Here is a 20,519-nt window from a genome sequence, read left to right as displayed (position 1 = left end):
GAGGCCGAGGGGTTCGGAGTGTGGGAGGGGGCTCCAGGCTGGGGCAGGGGGTTGGGGTGTGGGAGGGGTACAGGCTGTGGGCTGGGGAGGGCAGGCTCCGGAGTAGAGCCAGATATGAAGGGTTCAGGGTGTGGAAGGGGGCTCTGGCTGGGGCAGGGAGTTGGGGTGCAGGAGAGGGTGAGGGCTCCAGCTGGGGATGCAGGCTCTGGAGTGGCGCCAGGGATGAGGGGTTTGGGGTGCAGGAGGGGGCTCCAGGCTGGGGCCAAGGGGTTCACAGTGTCCAAGGGGGTTCACAGTGTGGGAGAGGGCTCTGGGTTGGGGCAGGGGGTTGGGGTGCAGGAGGGAGTGCGGGCTCCAGGAGGGAATTTGGGTGCAGCAGGGGGCTCAGGGCTGGGGCAGGGGGTTGGGGCGTGGGAGGGAGTGCAGGGTGCAGGCTCAGGGAAGGAGTGTGGCTGCAGGAGGGGGCTCAGGGCTGGGGCAGGGGGTTGGGGTGCAGGAGGGGGTGCAGGCTCTTGGAGGGAGTTTGGGTGTGGGAGGGCGTTCCAAGCTGGAAAAAGGGGTTGGGACTTGGGAGGGGGTTTGGGGTGCAGGCTCCGGTTGGTGCTTACCTCAGGCAGCTCCGGGGAAGCTGCCAGCATCTCTCTCCGGCTCCTTGGTGGAGGCGCTACCAGGTGGGTCTGCGTACTGCCCCCGTCCACAGGTACCGCTCCCGCAGCTCCCATTGGTTCCTGGCGGAGCTGGTGGTCTGAGCAGGGGTAGCGTGCGGAGCCCCCATGGCCGCCCCTACGCCTAGGAACCAGAGGGAGATGCTGGCAGCTTCCAAGGAGCCCCGTGGAGCCGGGCAGGGTAGGGAGCCTGCCCTGCTGCACTGCCAACTGGACTTTTAAAGGCCTGTGTGAATCTGGCCCACTGTGACCTGCAAAGCAAAGTGAAACTGGAGGGCAGGGCAGGTTTTTGTGCTGCTTGGACCCAGCCTCTCTAAGCGCTAATGAACTCTTCAGTCAGCTTTCACCGCCTGCAGGCGCTGGGCGGGGACTGGCTTTTAAATCCTGGCTCAGGGAGTGTTTGCACTCAGGGGCTGGCTGCCCTGCTGTTCTGCACAATGCTGAACTAGCTCTTTCACATGGTCTTGTCTGGATTTGCTGCTCAAGATTTTCTCATTAAAGCGCTTCTGGGAACCAGAATTAATGACTGACCATCTTGCTGCTGAGTCGGCTTTTTCGGGGCGTGTGGTTAATTGCTGTAGACACCTGGCGCCACAGACCCAGGGAAGCAGGGTGCACAAGCTGCTTGTTAAAGACGAAGTGTAAAGCAGAGGTGAGCGGTGAGTACAGAGGCCACATGGTCCAGTGGAGCGGGGTCCGGGGCCAGCCTGTGTTCAGCAAACCTGGTTTTTAGCCTTGACTCTGCTGGTGCTGGGTGGCCTCTGGCCAAGTTCGGTACCTCAGTTTCCCCATCTGTAAAATACGAACGAAATTAGGAAGGAAGGAGAAGCCAGTGTTGGCCTGGGCCTCTTCAGGACATCATCAAACCTCTGCCCCGCTACTGGCTTCCTGTGTGACCCTGGGCAAGTCACTTAGCCTCTCTATGCTTCTGTTCTGCATCCATACAATGGGGATAACAGCACTGCCCTTCCCCACAGAAGGTCTGTGAGGTGCTCAGATAATACTCTATAAGCACCAAAGAAAGAGGGCGAGCGCAGGTTTCTGTGCCAGGCTAGCATGGGGACTGTTTTAAAGCTTAACTCATTTTTTTAATCTCATTCCTTTGTTTCCCTCCGAAATCCCCTTGGGACTCTCTGGTTCACACTGCAGCTGTCCCAGGATGCACTGTTCTGTGACATCACCAATAACCAATAGCCTTCGGCTCTATGGGCCCATTGATTTCTGGGCTGCTGTCAGAGGGCAAAAGCGAAGATAAAAGAGAAGCCAGTTGATCTTTATGGCTAGGCTGGGCTCTGCCTCCGCTTTGGGGTGTGTGTGTGTGTTTGCTGTGACTGTCTGTGGTCTTTCTCTGGCTCCCATTCTCACAGTAACCAGGCACTGCCCAATCAGTAATGTATTTATCTTCTTAGCCCTCTATGCACTCTCGGTGGAACCAGGCAAGCCTGTGAGTGACCCCGCCCTGCCCCGATCAAAGAAACCTGAAGAAGGAAGAAATTCTCCTACGGGGGTCACTGACCAGGGGCGTGATAAGTCTGCGATGATTTAGATTGGTGGCATGTTCAAATCCAGCAGGGACAAGGGGCCTGTGTGTTGTAAGGGCTGGCAAATAACTCCCAGAAGGGATCATTTACCCAAATCTTCTGAACAAAAATACAAACCTTTAAAAAGTCTAAACAAAATCCACCAAGATTTTCCTGGGCCATCGAGGATTGAAAGACCTGAACACCTAATCGGAGTATAACTTTGGAATATTGAGAGAAATTGCTTAAAACGGGGAGATTCCCATTAACAGCCAGGACTAATACTGACGTACTGTCCGTGAAATGAATCAAATATTAAACCCTACGAGGAAAAAGAAGTTTGTCTTACACCAATGCCATCTACTGGATACCGACGGAAGCAGCAGAGAAACTAAGGGAACTGAAATCTGAATATACCGGAGCTGCCCAGTGCCCAATAGAAATCAGAGGTTTGGCCTCCTTCAGCACATCCAGAAACAGAGTCTATAAACCTGGGGTCACAGTGTGGACCTCGGAGCTGATGGAGCCCACGAACGAGCTGCACAATTCCAGAAGTTCTGAGTCCTGCACACTCAGGCCAGGATGGTGACCAGCCTTCCCCTGTTACACCGCTAAGGAGAAGAAATTTCCTTCCAGGAATTGCATTTCTCTCTCTGTTCTTGAATATTACATAACAGAAGGTTCTTTGGCGGACTCTACGCTTCTCAGTAACACCTTGTATTAGTTTTTAGCTAACTGGTGCTGTACGCATGCTCTCCTTTGTAAGCCCAAGCAAATTGGCCTAAGAGTGATTTTAAGCAATAACTTTAATTGCTTTTGATATTTTAAACCTGTCCCTTTCAGACCAAGGCATGCAAATAGCAGGGAACATGCTCTTAACGGTGTCTTTAACACAAATACTTCCTTACTCCTGGGAGAAGGACTGGAAGTATGATAAGTGTTAGAGGTCCTAATGAACTGAGGATCATAAGTAAATGTAATAAGAATATCATAGTGCTTTGCATTGTTGTATGGTCTAACGGCTGAGCCTCGACCCTAGTCTATGACAATTGCTTGCAGGACAGTGTTGGCATGTTCAGTACAAGTTTGGTGTCCCTGACCTTGATCTATAAACTGTTGAATACGTACATATGTGTTTGTGGGTAAATTAATAAGCTATAGATTGCAGATAAAAGCTGACCTGAAAAGAACTCATCATTACAATCAGTAACGGTGACGGGGCGGATCGGCCCCGCACTGGTAAGGAAGGGGTTAATATTTCCCTCCTAGCAGAGGAAGACCCGCCCGAGGCTCTGCTGGGCATGCTCCACCTGGAAGTCAGGTATAAAAGGCTGCAAAGCTGCTCAGGCTGACTGTAGAGGAGGAAGGACACTTGGCAGGGGCTCCAGCCCAGGAGCCGTTACAGCCTTTACCTGCGAGAGCTGAAGAGCCAGAAGCCTGGACCAGAGGCCTGCCGCTACCGGAAGCCCAGGGAGTGTCTGGTGCTGAGGAGCCTGGAGACCCCGATACCACATGGACCACTGCTGCAGGAGAGCCGGCAGGCAGGCAGTGACCCGGTGAGGGAGTCGTACCTCCCACCCTTATGAGGGCAGCGTGTTTCGGTGGGATTCCCTGCTGACCCCGTGGCAGACCGCTCCGCCCCTGGCAGGGCCCTGGTTTGGGGAGATCTGAATAAAGTTACATTTGGGCTGCAAATAGGATCAAGTGTCAAAAGCACATGTGTGTAATAGCCTCTAGATTTTTCTTTTTAATGAGCGTAAATGAAATTCCGTCTCTTCCCCAGACTGTTTACCCAGTGGCTGCGGCGTGTGTCACCCTGCCAAAGCTCTGTGAACTGATGCACAAAGGTGTGTCTGTGCCCACCAGTCTCAAGGAAAATTCTCTCCATTTTCCATAGCCTGGCAGCTTGTATGATGGGGAGCCTGTCTCACAAGACAAGGGACTGGGAAAAGAGAGCTTTTTAAAAAAAAAAAAGTGTTTTTTTTTTTTTTGAGTGTTCTGCTGGAGGCTGACCTCTTGTTTAAAAAGCAACTTTATTTGTGACACTGACTAGCAGAGGCGGTTTAAGGTTTCGTGGGGCCCTGGGCCAGAGTAAGTGGGGGGGGCCCTCCCAATCCCCTCTGTCTGCAGTCCCACTCCCATTTTGCCCCTTCTGCTTGCAGCTCTGCCCCATTCTGCCTCCCACTGTGGCCCCAAAACCCGTTTGTTCCTTTCTGCCCCCCCCCAGCCCCCTCTGCAGCTCCAAGACCAGAGAAGTTCTGTCTTCCCACGGCTCCGGGGCCACAGCAGGGAGTGAGAGCTCCCCCAGCCCAGAGGCCATGGCAGGGAGGTAGAGCTGCTCCAGTCCCAGGGCCGCAGCTGGGGTCCCAGCGCTCCTGTCGGGGAGGGGGGTCAGGGCGTGGGGGCGCCCATTTCGCTGGGGCCCCCCAATTGGCCGGGGCCTCTGGGCATGGGCCCCATTGGCCCAGTGGCTAATCCACCACTGCACTAACGCCAAAGGCGATCACCCCGCACCAGCCCTGAAAGGGTTAAGGTGGCCCCGAAGAGGCCACTTCACCTTCCCTGTGGCACCTGAAGGGAGGTCCAGGGATTTATAAATAGTAATTGCTGAGGGAGGCCAGCAGGGGGAGAAGCTGGGTAAGGAATAGAAAGGGAAGAGTTTTGTAGGAGCAGGGAGGGAATCTGCAAATTGCTCTCTAGGAGCTGGGAAGTGGGGAGGAGGAAAGCCAGGGGGGAGAATAAGCCCTGGAGGGAGAGTCAACCCCACAGGAGTTGTGGGGAAAGAGAGCCTGAGAAGGCAGGGTAGGAAGAAACCCAGGTAACAGCAGCAAGAAGGGGGACAGTGCGGACCGTGGCTGCTGGTTACGGGGTCCCTGGGTTGGAACCCAGTGTAGAGGGAGGGCCTGGGTTCCCCTACCAGTCATTGGGAAGTGGTGCTGGATTGTTGGAGATGCCTGGTGAGACTCTGATCTCCTGGAAGGGGGGATCACATAGCGACCTAGCCAGAGGGCTGAGAGAGAGCCCCGCGCTGACGGAGTGACCATGGGCGGGGGGAGCCATACGGAAAGAAAGCCGCTACGCAAGGCCAGGCCGGGAAAGAGGCGCTCTTGCAGTGAGTGAAGCCTGTAACAGATCCTATCACCACGATCGGAAGAGAAGATGGCATGATGGGACAGGTTCTGGGCTGGGAGCTTTGGTTGATTTCAGTGGAGCTATGCTGGTCTACACCAGCTGAGAACCCAGTGCAGTGGACCACTGCAAGCAGACAACAGACCTAGTGAAAAACAAAGGGCAGACACCGTACCTCTAAGAGCTCAATCTAGACCAAGAGGATACACCATTATTATTATTAATAATAATACTTAATGCTTTGTGGCCCTGGCTCCCCATTATTTTGCACCTTATACAGCCATTTACTCCAGAACACAGTGCAAAATGCTACCATCCTGATCTGGCAGTATTTCACCTTCACTTTGTGCTTGTGTTGATTACTGCAGACAGTGCAGGGAGATGCAGAATCAAGCGCACGGTGTAGAGTGTTTACATCTTCCAAACGCTTTCCCCGCCGTCGTTAATTATCCTTCCAATGCAAAGGCAGAAAATATCACCATGCCGCTAACTAAAACCATGGTACGCCCACGTCTTGAATGCTGCAGGCAGTTGCGGTCACCCCATCTCAAAAAAGATAGATTAGAATTGGAAAAAGTACAGAGAAGGGCAACAAAAATAATTAGGAGCAGGGACCTGCTTCCTTAGGAGGAGAGATTAAAAACACTGGGACCGTTTAGCTTAGAAAAGAGATGACTAAAGGGGGGTGGGATATCATAGAGGTCTATAAAATTATGAACGGTGTGGAGAGAGTGAATAAGGAAGTGTTATTTACTCCTTCACATAACACAAGAACTAGGGCTCACCCAATGATAGTAATAGGCAGCTGGTTTAAAACGAACGAAAGGTAGTACTTCTGCACACAACATACAGTCCGTGGAACTCATTGCCAGGGGATGTTGTGAAGGCCAAAAGTGTAACTGGGTTCAAAAAAGAATGAGAAGTTCCTAGAGGACAGACCCATCAATGGCTATTAGCCAAGATGGCCAAGGATGCAACCCCATGCTCCAGGTGTCCCTAAATCTCTGACTCCCAGAAGCTGGGACTGGACAACAGGGGATGGATCACTTGATTTAATTACCCTGTTCTGAATCATCTGGCATTGGCCTCTGTGGGAAGACAGGACACTGGCCTAGATGGGCTATTGGTCTGACCTCGTGTGGCCATTCTTATGTTCTTAAAGACTGGCTGCTGGCATCTGACATGCTGCCCATTCTGTGGGAATGTAGCGAAGTCAAAGGATCTGTGAGAATGTGATGTTACGGCTAGGTCTGGGCTGCAGTTTTCCAACTGAATAGGCCCTTTGTGCAAAAATGAAAATTGTCTGTGGGAAAATTTCAATTTGGTTGAAAAAATTCAGTTTTTCTATTTGGAAAAAAATCCAAATGCTGGAACCCTGATAGCTCATGGAGAAGGATCTTGTCAATTTCACCTTTTCCCTGCAGGCAGAAGATAAAATTGACAAGGAAGGCAGACAGCAAGCCAAAACAAATTTCCATTTTGTTTTTTTTTACTTTCTGTCCCATGAAAAATGTTGCGATTTTTACTCCAATTTAGAATGAAAATTTTCCCTAAATCTTGGCATCTTTGGCAGGATGAAAATTCCTTTTTTGCAGCCCAGGCTAGTTATAACGATATCAGAAATGACGGAAATAAACCTACAACAGTTTCTGCAATTGGGCCCTCTCGGATGGGAAAGCAGAAAACCAGAAAATAGCCATAAGGAAAACCAGTAGATCTTTGTTTTGATGTATCCACACACTTGAATTCCATAGTTACACCCAGCAAGGGGAGAGTGTTCCCCAGAAAATACAGATAAAGCCTCTTAGTTTCATACTCTTTTATTATTATGAAATGGCAAGAGAGGTGAAAGATGATATTATGGAGCACAAAGTGGTGAGGAAGCTGAAATCTTAGCGGAAATGCCAGACTTCTAAATGCCCGGCAAAAGCAATAGACAGTAAAAGCAGCGGAGTGACAGTTTGGTCAATCTGTTGCCGCAATAAACATTTTAGTTCAAAGAATACGAATCGTGGCATAATATTCACGCAGAGAAGATTTAGCGTGGTTCAGGGGTGAAACACTTTATTAACGTTTGTTCGGAGGCAGCACAGTGCCGGACTGCCAGGTGAAGCCATCGGTTAGAGTTTGGGACCATTACACTTGAAGATTTTGGAAAACACCTCTGGCATCGGTTTAGCTCATTCCGTCCTGGAGAACACAAAGAAGCAGTGGAAGTGCTAGACAGCTGGGCAAGTGGAAGACTGAATGATTTGTGAAGGCAAACAAGGCATCTGTCCTTATAAAAAGGGGGGATAAACAAGGACTCCTCACTAACACAACTTACTCAGGAGCCTTTTGCAACTTGCAGTGTACAAGAGAGCCATACACAGAACTGGTGTGTATACGCTGCAGATTTCTGTATGTAAGAGGACTACTGGACACCTATACAGCCCTGTAATCAGCTGTGCATGGTCTAGGAGAAAGTACAGTAGCATTAAATTCTGCGTACAGCGTATGATACTTAACCCACCCAGATATTGAGATTTCTAGTTCTCAGCAGTTGCTTCAGTCCATTAGATTGTGTGCATGAACCTAAGGGCCCAGTACCTATTGACCAAACACGCACAACTCCACTTGACCATATTGGCTTGATCAGGACACCTTTGTTTCTCTGTGAGATCTGAGGAATATATAGACCCTGGAAGCATGCCGGTTCTAAATTCAGGATGTAGAAAGATCTCATGAAAGGTGAAGACATAGCCTCAGATTTCACACAGAAACCAAGATAAAGGCAGGTTTCTGTAATCCATTCCTAGGCCTCTTGTATCAGCACTGACTCCAAACCAGCAGTGAAGGGTGGATGGAGAATTCAGTGGTTTTCGTTTCAGTTTAATTTAGTAGATTTCTCCCATTCATTGACCTGCTTTCTTGCTCTTTGTAAGGCACACTGAACATTAAACACATCGGTCTTGGAGACTTGGGCCCATTTCTCTGGTACCCTGCACCTTTGGATAGCATTTACCCCAACGCCAAGTGGATATCCAGTGCTATCTGCTCAGAATGGCTGTGTCTGTCACTAGAGCTGCTGGGAAGGTTTTGAGTGGCATGTTTTTCCTTCGGAAAATACTGGTTCGTCCCAATCAAAGTGTTTGTCGGGAACGGGTCAATTTTGACCCTTTCATTTCAGAAACAAAGGCGTAATGGCGCGTTCCGGTAAGGTCGGAAAGTTCCATTTCACTCTTTCGGAAACCAAACTTGCCGATGTTCCATTTCAAAATGATTGATTGGTCAATAGTTTGACTTTAGACAATAGATTATACAAATTTGAAAAAGCTGAAATCAGAGTGAACCATTGCGATCCACCCAAAATAGTCCCCCCGCACGCCCACCCCCACCCCCGGCAATTTTGTTTCACAGGAAATTTTTGAATTGTTTTGTTTTTTGTTCTGGAATGGGAAAAAAATTTTCAAAATTGCAGGATTTCTCCTGAAACAGAAAGCACTTCCCGTACAAGTGTCTCTTACACTGAGTTGGCACTGGTGCAGGGTAAAGGAGAAGCAGACCCTTTATTTTAGGAGCCTCTTGATTTTTCACTCCCCCAGGCAAGAAGGCAGGCGTTTCAGACCAGGCACACCCACTGGTTGGCATGTCCGTTTACCATAGATAGTCAAAAGACCTTTAAAGGGTTTGAAGGCAGCTGAGGAATAGCAGCTATAAAGAGTGTTTTGTTCCAGTCTGTATGGATTTCAAGTGTCCACAGGAATGTGTACTTTTTTAAAAACTAATTTTATTTAAAGTTTCATTATAAGTACCTCTCCCCTGGTTTCCATGGCTTTTTGGCTTGGGACACAAAACCATACAGGCCTGCGAAGGGAAGTTTACATTCTTCACCTCCAGTTTAAAATTGGCATCTGAAAGTCCGCAGCCTGGGTATTTTTGGAAGGTGAAATAGCCATGCTCTGTATGTGGAATTTACATTTTTCATAGCCGTTTACTAGTTCGGGCTGCCTCGTTCCCTTCTACGCGTTACATACTCTGCAAGCTCCCTGGAAGGCTTTGAGTTGCTGCACATTGTGGCTTTCCTGACTAGCATCATAACGTCAAGAACCGGCTAGTGTGCAGCCGCACCCCTGTCCTCTGGTGGGTGGAATCAGAACTGCTCCACTGTGGGTCATAGACCCTATACTGGTAGCTGCTCAAGGAAATTCACTCTGCGCTCACGCTGTAGAGGCCTGGAGCAGTGGCTCTGGGTTCTATCACTCTGAAATTCCAAACAACCACCTGATGCAGCATGGTGACCGCTGTGAAGTCCAAGGTTGCCATAGATCTGTTACAATTAATCTCCGTATAGACGTTCCTAGCCTCCCTTGCAGCACTGAGAACCATAAACAGCAGGTACACTGGAGCAATGCTACCCTGAAGCACATACCCTCCTCTTCAGTCTTTTCCATCTCTCTTGTCCTGTTGCCTTTTGGGCTAACATGTCTCATAGCTGGCGTCAACACAGGTGTGAACAATCCAGCCAACGGGCCTTTTTTTATTTAAGTGGACATTAAAAAAAACCTCCCAGATTTTCCACCACTTGTTTCCAGACACTTCTGTTGCACTTGGGGGGAAGAAAAACAGTTTTTTTGTTTTTTTGTTTGTTTAACCCCTTCCCCTGAGGACTACTCACTCCAAGTAGCCCCTAAGGCCCAGATCCTCATAGGTATTTAGGTGCCTAACCCCCATTGAAATCAATGGGAGCTAGGCAGCTGCGGTCAGTTTGCTGCTCCGCTCCGGACAAGTCAGCCCTAAGTCTGCAGTCAGGCATAAGGAAACAAAAGGTCTATTCCCAAGCAGTCGCCCCCTTCAGGCAGGGCACCATTTGCAGCAGACTAACTCAGCGGCAGGGTCAGGTCATTCACGGCTGACATAGACCCAGCCATAGTCCCACAGCTCTCCTGCCTCTCCCTAGGGAGGCTCTGGAAGGCTCAGCTGCTCTCTCACAGCTGGAGATCTGCTCTCCTCCCCAATCAGCCTTCATCTGAGCCGGGCTCTCCCCTCGCTCCAAGCCTGACGCCAGCCAGGTGGAGCAGGCCGGGGCTGACGGAGCCCACAGCCGCCCGTGAAGCCAGTGGGGTTGGTAAAGCACAATGCCTAATACTCTTGATACGCCATGAGCATCCGAATACTTCATGAGAGTAGGGGACTGGACTAGATGACCTCTCAAGGTCCCTTCCAGTCCTATGATTCTTGTGGCTCTGGTCCTTACTGCTCAAAGCCACCCTAACTAGAGTAACGTGCAGAGCCAGCTACTGCTCAGTAAGCAGGCTGCCAAGGCCTTAGTCCCACTGGCGAGTGGCTACTCAGACGCAGCCCCAAAAATATTTCAGCGGGGGTGAATCGGATGATCACCAGCGAGAGGATTAGCAGCGTGGCCCTCCTGTGATACGGGCAGCAAGAGCCAGCCGTAAGGGTCCGGTTCCGATAGCCATCCTCACACGGAGTAGCACCTTGCTCCCTGGCTTTAGAAGGCCAATGCCTGGCTCGTGGCGTGAGGCACTACAAGGCAATCGGAATCGGGCCCTCAGAGCCCACATGCGACCCATGTTCAATGTGGCAGTAATCCCAGGGGATGGGAGCCCGAGCAATATTTAACCCCAAGTCTTTAAGGCAAAACTGATGTGGTGGCTGTATTTGGTTTTAGTGGGTCAGGCAGCATGGGCCAGATCTGCGGCTGGCGGAAACAGGCTCCATCAATACCTCCTGAGGCTCTGTCCCCAAAATTTCCCTACATCCTAATGAAAATGTATCCACGTTCCTAGCAAAATTCTCACACTGATGGTTTTCTCTTTGCTCTGCGGTTTTGGACAAGGCGGAGAGGCTGGGACTCTTTTTCAGGAATGAGGCTTGCGCCTGATCGGCCCCTATTGAGCAGAAGAAAGGGCCCGCTGGCGTTTGCATGGCAGAGAAACCTTGAATATCCATATCCAAATGGAAAGGGTGGGGAAACTGAGCGCAGGTTGGAAAAATGGGAGCGTTTAGAGAAGCAGGGATGTCCGCTACCCCAGGGCAATGTGATCGGACTTCAGCTAAGAGGGAAATTTGGACAGGTGAGGTGGTCTTCTGTTTGCACGCACGTTTCTTAATAAAACACAATAGGAATGAGCTCAAATCCGACTGCTACTTCGTGGTTCTCTAGCACGTTCTCGCACAGGTACGGTCAGGGCTATGGCACAATGCCTGCTCACACCAAGACAAACTGAATGTGGCTTCCAACACTAACCACGGGCACGTGACAGTGTGACTGCCACATGGCTCGGCACGCCCCGGTTTGTTTTGGTCTAGCCAGCATGAGTAACAATAGCAGGGTAGAAAAGGGCGAGACGGACTTCGGCATGGGCTGGCAACCCAAATAGGCACCCCGGGACTCTGGCAGGCTAGTACTGGGGTGGCTAGCCTGGGCCACCAGATGTTAAGGGGGCCACTGATGCATCCCCAGAATTACCAGACATTCCAGTACTTCTGGGAACGGCGTGGGGCTGACCCCAGCTGTGTGACACTGCCCCTTTGGCGTGACCGGATGGATGGCATGTTGGAGAACGCCCCAGTCAGGGGCGCTGGAACAGGGGGGGCCACTTTTTGCCACGGGCCCTGTCCCTGTCCCTTCTCTTCCCCCAAGGCCCCACTCCCTGGACCCTCCACCTGCCCTGGGCGGAGGGCTTGGGGGGGTGGGGTGGGAACACAGGCCAGGGGCTACTCTCAAGCCCCCTGTACCCCAGGCAGGTGGAGGGGCCCGGGCTCCCCAGCCCCGCTTCTGGCTTAGCCAGGGGTGGGGTCTCGGTGGTAAGAGGAGGGGCAGGGACAGTGCCAGGGAGAGGGTGGAGGTCCCTGCCCCCCCCCACTTTTGGGGAAGATCCCCTGACCCCAGTCATACCAGCAGGGGCAGAGTGGCGCACTCTTCAACATGATGTCCTCCATGCCTGATACCGGACAAACCCGTGTCCGGCGTTATCCCGGTGCTGGACAGGGGCCCAACCACAGACAAAAAGGACGGCCCGGCTTAAAACCAGACAAACAGCCGGCCTGCCGCAACTACCCTGCGATGGTTACCCGTGCTAGCTAGAGTAATGCTAGCTCAGTGCCGACACCTGCACGTACTGTGTAGACACACCCTTGAGAAGAGAGAAGGTGGGCGGGGGGGGAACACGGACGATGAGTCTCGGAGGTGTCATCGCTGGGCGATTCGTTAATCGGCATCGTCAGCGACCACTTTCAAAGTAAAGGACAACACAGAGACCTAACCAAAGAGACCCGGCCGTGTGCTCGGGCCGCCGGCATCAGACCAGCTCAAAATCTAACACGCTAACGCTGGCTATCGGCGCGCGCCAGAAATTGAAGCTGTTGAACTGCAGGAGAGTGTCCTCTTCCTCGGCGATGTCCTGCCTGAGCTGCTTCCAGTCCCCAGGCCGCTTGCCCACACCTCCCTTGGCTTTGTAGAGGGCCGCGTCGGCCAACCCCAGCCCCTCCAGCTCCGCCAGGTCGAGCTCCGGGATGGGCATCCTCCAGTACAGGAAGGAGTCGTACTGGCTATTCGCCGTGTCCAGCATCTCCGCCTACAAGGAAGAGGACAGGAAAGTCTTCTGAAGCCGCGGGCTACCACGCAGTCCTAGCCACTCGGGCTACGGAATGATCGAAAACGTCACTGCTTCATGATTACCACAGGGCCCAGGCCCCAACCCTGTGAACAGGCCCGTGGAGAGAAATTTGGGGCCCCAATACATCGGCTGCTGGGGCCCCACCTCATCCCATTTCACCACAGTTACACGGACGTTTTGGGGGTCAGGGCCCTGGTACAATGGTCCCTTCCCCAATCAATGCTGGCGGCGAAGAATTTTGCTCTGTGGGCGGGTGGATAAGGCAGCAGGCTAGGGCTCGGGAGCGCTGGGTTCCCCAGCACCCTTCTCTGTACTCTAGGGCAGGTCACTTCGGCCCAGGCCCACTGACATCGTGGCTGTCGGGCACCTCAGTATCTATGAAGATGTGGGTCTCAGCGCCCCATCTGTAAATTAGTACTAACGCTCCTTCCTCTGTCTGATCTAGGGAGATTGTAAGGTCTCTGGGGCAGGGATTGTCTCTTACTCTGTGTCCGTGCAGCACAATGGGACCCCTAGGTGGTACCGCCATACACCTCCTAATGAAGAAATTATGGGATGGGAACATCCCACAAATCTTGGGACAGGTCCCGGCCCCCGAGTCCTTCAGGAGCTTCCCCTCCCCAGGCTGTGAAGAGCTGGTTTTACAGCCGCCTTCTATTCTAGCAGCCACATGTTGCTCCTCAGCAGCTGGTTTGTCCGGTTTTGATAAAGGATCCAAAGCAGCTGCTGCCTAGTGGCTAGTGCACTGGCTTGGGACTCAGCAGAGGTGGGTTCTAGTCTGCGTTCTGCCACTGGCGACCTCAGGCAAGTCACCTAACCACTCCGTGCCTCAGTTTCCCCATCTATAAAATGGCAGCGACACCACTGACATCCTTTGTAAAGTGCCTTAAGAACCGCTGATGAAAAGCACTAGGTAAGAGCTAGGGCCTAGATACTCAAAGGTATTTATGCCTAACTCCCTTTCAGGATCTGGGTCCTAGGGCTTATGATTGGCTTCTCTATAGCATTTCCCTTGGATATGTAGATACAGATGGTCTCGGAAGGAGCCACCCTAACGTTTGCATGGTAGGAAACTAATCATGAGGGATGTGGAAATAATATCCCCTGTGGTTTGTTTCTAGTGTTGAGAATTTGCGGGTGACTGGGAATGCGAACAGAACTAAGTGCGGACATGGGAATAAAACAGGAACAGAAATATAATTAGGGTTTGTAGGATTCATCATAAGGATGCACCACAAATTCTTGCTGTCTTTTGACTATAACTCTCTGGATAGAATAGTGTGTGTGTGTGTGTGTGTGTACACGTACACCTACGCCTGTGGAGGACAGTGTTGCCTAGTGGGACTCAGAAGATCTGGGCTCTGTTCCTGTCTTGGCCACTGGTCTGCTGGGTAGCTCACTTCACAGCTCTATGCCTCAGTTTCCCCATCCATACAATGGGATAATGGCCCATTTCCTCAAAGGTATATTGACCTCCATTGTAAAGCACTTTGAGCGCTTCTGATGAGAAGAAGTCTAAGAGGCATTACGATTGTATGCGTGCGTATATCTGTGTGGGCATGCATGTATATCCGTGGGGAGGGGGTGTGTATGCACACCCAAACCCCGCCCGCGCCCACAAAGACAAAGGACTTCATCCTCTTTTCAGCACACCCCTGCTCAAATCAGGAGTCACTCCACGGACATCAGTCCAACCCCTCCCCGCCAGATGTGAGAGCAGAATCAGGACCAAATCGTGTCCAATCAGCTGTAACAAAGCTCTGCTTTGGGGTTTCTAGGCCCCCCCGTCGCACACCTCCTTGCCCACCTGAAACGCCTCTCCTACCTCCAGCTGCTCGGCGCATCCCAAACTACGAGATCCATTGTGTGCCGAGCCAGATGGCTCCTGCAGTGGCCCCACCCAGGCGAATTTGCTGCAGAGCCCCTCCCCCGCCCTTGCTCTTCACTTTGATACCACCTTAATATACAATTCTCCCCACTCCCCAAACACCTGGCCTACCCTGGTCCAAGTGAATCCAACCCTTAATGTGCATTTTCCTGGCAGGACTGTGTCCTTTGGTCCTCGCTGTCTTTGATTTTAGAGTCAATCTATCTAGATATCCCTCGCTTTCCACTCACTGCTTGTTTCTTACGAGGCTTAATTCCAATGGGTTTCCAACATCCTCTGCAACTGGGCACTCACATTCCCATCAAATTACACAGGGACCAGTTTGCTTCTAAATTTAAAAAAAAAATCAAAATGTACCGGGAAGACTGTATGTCATCCCCTTCCACAAAACAAACAACTGTGTTTTTTAAATAGCACTCTGCTCACGGGTATATTTCGGGCTTTCTTTTTGCAAGAGGACAGCAGATTATTAAAATTAGACCCATCGTGCATTTAGCACCGGGCAATCTGCTTGATTTAGAAATGCACTCAGCAACGCCAGCCTCAAAGCCACGAGGCAGGAGGGTAATTATATATATTTAAAAAGTGGCAGATATTTAAAAAGGCAATTTACACGTCCTCTGCGTCGTCTACCATCCTCAGATCTAAAGAGAAGCGCGTCCCCTTTATTAATGGAATCATGTTAACGCGCAGGCAGCCAGGTTAGAAGGAGGAATGGAGTCTTTATTCAACTGCAGTGAAAGCCCGGTGCTAAACTGATCGGATATGCTCCCTTTCGTCTCCTTCCCTGTATCCGAGGGGTAGCCGTGTTAGTCTGTGTCCACAAAAACAACGAAGAGTCTGGTGGCACCTTAAAGACTAGCAGATTTATTTGGGCATCCGCTGTGGTGGGTAAAAAACCCCACTTCTTCAGATGCCTGGAAAGCCTCTGAGGGCTGACACACCAGCAATCCAAGCCTCAGCAAGACCCCCCCCGCCCCCTCCCCAAGTGGCTCAGCTTTCCTTTGAAAGAATAATGCTGATTTTGTTACCTGTTTTAAGGAAGGGTTGGATCTGCTGGCTGCTAACCCAGCTGACAGGGTCTTCGTTGTGCCGTACTCGTCTTCGGAGGCAGCTGGATGTCAGGCTTGCAGAATTTTCTGCCTTGCTTTTGTCTGAGTGTGAGTGTGCGCGTGTGTCTGTCTGTCTCCGCAATGCAGCCCCTCCTAAATAGGCAGATTTATTACCCCTCCTCCCGGGGCTGGTGGGCCGATGATTCTGCTGTTTAAGTGGCTCACCCAGGCTTTATTATAGTGGGGGGTGGCGGGCTTGAAAGCAGAAGTGATTTGACTTCATCCACACACTTGATCTTAGCTGCAGGTTCTGTAAGTACCTACATGGGGAACAAATATTTAATAGGGGCTCTTCAATCTTGCAGAGAAAGGTCGAACACACGCCAATGGCTGGAACTTGAAGCTAGACACATTCAGACTGGAAATCAGGTGTGCATTTGTAAAGGGAGAGCATTTAACCATCGGAACAATTTCCCGAGGGTCATGGTGGATGCTCCATCACTGACCATTTTTAAATCAAGACTGGATGTTTTGGTAAAAGCTCTGCTCTGGGAATGGTTTTGGGGCAGGTCTCGTAGAGGAGCTGAGGACATTTTGCAAATAAATAAGTGACGCTAAGCAGATACCTGACTCTGCACCACTGAGCTCTGCTCCAGAGGGGAAACTGACCTGTAAATCCCTGAAATCCTGCTCAGCAAGGGAGGAATTAATTAACTCAAGATGTTTTCAAGACACCGGTTGAAAAGACCCCATACCAAATAAGGCTGTATTGTTCCGGCTTCCTATCAAATTACCGAGGATATAAAATCCAACTCTACAACTGGCATAGGATTAGAATGATCTTCTGGGTCCTCCACAGGAATGGTTTTCCTGTTGCTGTGTGCACATAATTCCCATCAAAGCCAAGCCCCCTCTGCGTTAGGTTTTCAGACGGTCTATTTCTGCCTCCATGTTTTTGCTTTCAGATCCACTTATCTTAGAGCCTGGGCAATTAGTGCAGCAGCGAGGATAGGCTATCTCTCCCTAAATAGACATACGTTTCGTTCAGTCATGTTCGCCCAGCTGGGGTTGCGGTGGAGGAGGGGCTGCACAACCTAGCAGGTGTGCAAACCCTGCTGCGGGAACCAGCAAAATTTTTCTGTCTGGTGTTTTCTGAAGAGGTCAAGTAGTTTTGTTTTCCTTTGCTTTTCTGCTGATGAATGCTGAAGGCCAGACCCTGTGGGAAACTGATCAGGAGCACACAGGTTTGATGGGAGAAACCAAGGAGGAAGAACACCCAGAGCTGCATCTAGTCCTTCCAAGCAGACACCTAGCTAGGGGCCAAGTGAGCAGGAGCAGCTAGGGTTGTCGGGAGATCCCTCGTGGATCCATAGCCAGAAGGGACCATTAAATCATCTACTCTGACCTCCTGCATATCACAGGCCATTAAATGTCACCAAGTTACCCCTCCAACCAGGGGCGTGGGCCTAGGGGACCACAGCCCCATCACTTGGGGGGCAGAGGCAGTGCAGGGGCTGGGCCTTGCATGGAGTGGGCGGAATGAGGGCAGGGGCTTGGGGAGAAGGACGACATGGGGGCGGGGCCTCTGGAAAAGGAGCGGGGCCTTGGGGCAGCTCGGGGCAGGGGGTGGGGCCAGGGTTCAGGCACCAGTGGCCCCCCGCCTACTTTTAGGGAGCTTCTGCTGCTCTTCCAGCACATCACTTGGATGTTGCCATGGAATGACGGTTGCCTCCATCACAGTGGCAGGGTCCATATCCCTGGGCTGAGCAGGAGACACCCCCTGCTTCCTGCTCTCAGAGGGGTGCATAACAGGAAATGGCATCCCTCGACCTGGCTCTGTGTCTGCACACCGTGGAAGTGCCATGCTACGGAGGCAGTGTTCCCCAGTACAAAGGACACAGGGTGCTATTCCTGTCCCTGCAACTGGCCTACTGGGTGACCTTTGGCAAGTCACTATGCTGCCCGGTGCCTCAGTTTCCCCATCTGTAAAATGGGGATTATTCTAACCTCCCTTGTAAAGCACTTGGAACTCGACCGATGAGAAGTGCTAGATAAGTGCTAGGGATTATTGTCACAGCAGATAGAGTCCCCCCACTCCCAGTGCACTAGGTCTGTCTTTGCTGGTGCGCCGCACAAGTACACACACATGGCCCGATTAGCTTCTTGGAGGGACTCGGTGCGTTCGGACACGTGAGGCGATACCTTTTGACAAGTGTCACAACTCCTTTGGGAGCTCTCCATCTAACGCGGCCCGCTGGCCAGCAGTCACCTCTGCTTCCCTCGGGAGCATCCCTCTCCGTGAGCACGTCTTTATTCATCAGCAGGACGGGCGTCACCATGGCTTCGCTCAGAAAGCTGAATCCGTGCAGGTCTCGTCAGAGAGGCACGTTGCAACAGACTGAAGTCAAGATCGAGCCTGGAACAACCTCCAATCCTTACACCTCTGTTGTCTGAAACAGGGCTGCATCTCCCCTTGTCTATAAATGACATGGCCTCACGTAATGCAATGGGCTTGTAAGCCGGCCTCTCCGCTGAGCTCAGAAGGGAGTTCTCATGGCACGATCAATGATAGGCACCATTTGCTTGGTTTGCCAAACTGATGAGGATGACTGTCTGGAGATCAGGAGAATCCAGAGTCTAGCTACCTCTAGGAATCACTGCAAAACCTTCCTCCTGAACAAAACTTTCCCCACACCCACCAGAATGACATCTGCATGGGGTGACATTTTTGAAAGCACTTAAGAGACTTAGCAGCCTAAGGCCTTGTCCGCACACAGCGTCTGTCCTGGTATAGAATCACAGAACTGGAAGGGACCTTGAGAGGTCATCTAGTCTAGTCCTCTGCACTCAAGGCAGGACAAAGTGTTCTAGATGATCCCTGACAGGCGTTTGTCCAACCTGCTCTTAAAAATCTCCAATGATGGAGATTCCACCACCTCCCTGGGCAATTTATTCCAGTGCCTAACCACCCTGACAGTTCGGAAGCTTTTCCTAATGTCCAACCTAAACCGCCCTTGCTGCAGTTTAAGCCCGTTGCTTCTTGTCCCGTCCTCAGAGATTAACAAGAACAATTGTTCTCCCTCCTCCTTGTAACAACCTTTTATGTACTTGAAAACTGTTCTCATGTCCCCTCTCAGTCTTCTCTTCTCCAGACTAAACAAACCCAGTTTTTTCAATCTTTCCTCCTAGGTCATGTTTTCTAGACCTTTAGTCATTTTTTGTTGCTCTTCTCTGGACTTGCTCCAATTTGTTCACATCCTTCCAGAAGTGTGGCGCCCAGAACTGGACACAATACTCCAGTTGAGGCCTAATCAGCACGGAGTAGAGCGGAAGAATTAGTCCTCGTGTCCTGCTTACAACACTCCTGCTAATACAGCCCAGAATGTTGTTTGCTTTTTTTGTAACAGTGTGACACTGTTGACTCATATTTAGCTTGTGATCCACTCTGATTTCCCCCCCACCCCCACCCCGATCCCTTTCTGCAGTACTCCTGCCTAGGTATAACCAGGTAGTGTGTAGCCAGGGTGGGGTGAGCAGCAGGCGGGGCTAGCCTGAGTATGATCCTGTCTGGGATACTAGGAACGTACTCCGGGTGGAGAGCCCCCTCCCACTGCTAGCACTGCCATGGCAATAGGTGCTTGCTCCATCAGGTGTGTCTCTTGGAGCCGGGAATTCCACCTTCTAGCTTCAGATCGGACACACCCACAAGGTGTGATTTTTTTTTTAACTGATATTTAGTAAGACCAGTACAACCCCTGCTGTGGGCACTGTTATACTGGTTTAAAGGGGCCTTATACGGCTATACCTTATTCCCCTTCCTGCATGGAAATGGCTGCACCAATATAAAGCCACTGCGGATGAAGCTAGCTCTGGGGTGCCTACCTGAGCAGCAGTCACAGCATAGATTGTAGTATGGACGTAGCCTCAGTTTCCCCATTTTGACCCCAGCAGGACTCCATTGACATTAGGCTTGCCAGGTGTCCAGTTTTCGACCGGAACGTTCGTTCAAAAAGGGAACCTGGCAGCGTCCAGTCAGCACAGCTGACCGGACGCTAAAAGTCCAGTTGGCCACAGTAACCGGCCTCTGCCACGGACAGGCGGGAAGAGCAGCAGCTGTTTCTGGAGCCACATGGAGGAGCTGCTCTCAGCTGAAGCCTGACAAGAGAGCATTGGCTGGCTTGTAAGAGAGAGGTGCCACCACCCAGGGGAGGGAATCCTGCCCGCCCCCCCCCCCCGCGCCCTTCTGCCCCACGGTGCTCTGATTGCCCTGGCCCCTCCCCACGTCCTTGCTCCCGGGACCGATCCCTGCCGTGTACCACTGTGCCCCAGCCTCCCTCCACCCTGTGGTGCCCCAGTTGGGCAGGCTCCGCATCAACTCCTCCCAACCTGGCTCTGCAGGCAGGAGGTGAGTCCTGGGAGAGGGGGGAGCGAGCGGTGGAAGGAGCGGGGAGAGGAGTGAGCAGGGCGTGGGGCCTGGGGGGGAAGAGGCAGGGCAGGGGGCGGGACAAGGGTGTTCGTCTTTCAGCAGTTAGAAAGTTGGCAACCCTAATTGAAATCTGTGGAATTACATCAGTGTAAAACCAGAATTACCTCGTGGGGAGAACACGATGCTCTTTTCCATACAAATCTTTGGAGTTGGCCTT

General features: G+C 51.5%; 1 protein-coding gene and 1 long non-coding RNA gene across 2 annotated transcripts; one reads left to right on the top strand and one right to left on the bottom strand.

Annotated features, from left to right (window-relative positions):
* Nucleotides 1–983: 983 nt before the first annotated feature.
* Nucleotides 984–3,883, top strand: LOC141977200 (uncharacterized). Its single transcript, XR_012636188.1, has 2 exons — nt 984–1,317; nt 1,815–3,883. It is a non-coding gene; the product is annotated as an uncharacterized LOC141977200 (long non-coding RNA).
* A 3,562-nt stretch (nt 3,884–7,445) lies between these two features.
* On the bottom strand, nt 7,446–16,132 carry MLLT11 (MLLT11 transcription factor 7 cofactor). Its single transcript, XM_074938887.1, has 2 exons — nt 15,856–16,132; nt 7,446–12,894 (listed from the first exon to the last, which is right to left on the bottom strand). The coding sequence occupies exon 2, from the start codon at nt 12,886–12,888 to the stop codon at nt 12,619–12,621; it is 270 nt and encodes an 89-aa protein (XP_074794988.1). The 5' UTR covers nt 12,889–12,894; nt 15,856–16,132; the 3' UTR covers nt 7,446–12,618.
* Between the last annotated feature and the right edge of the window lie 4,387 nt (nt 16,133–20,519).

The sequence above is a fragment of the Natator depressus genome, chromosome 24, assembly GCF_965152275.1.
Source record: "Natator depressus isolate rNatDep1 chromosome 24, rNatDep2.hap1, whole genome shotgun sequence".
Lineage (NCBI taxonomy): Eukaryota > Metazoa > Chordata > Testudines > Cheloniidae > Natator > Natator depressus.
Note: the sequence above shows the minus strand (reverse complement) of the source record. Positions and strands in the feature narration are given on the sequence as shown.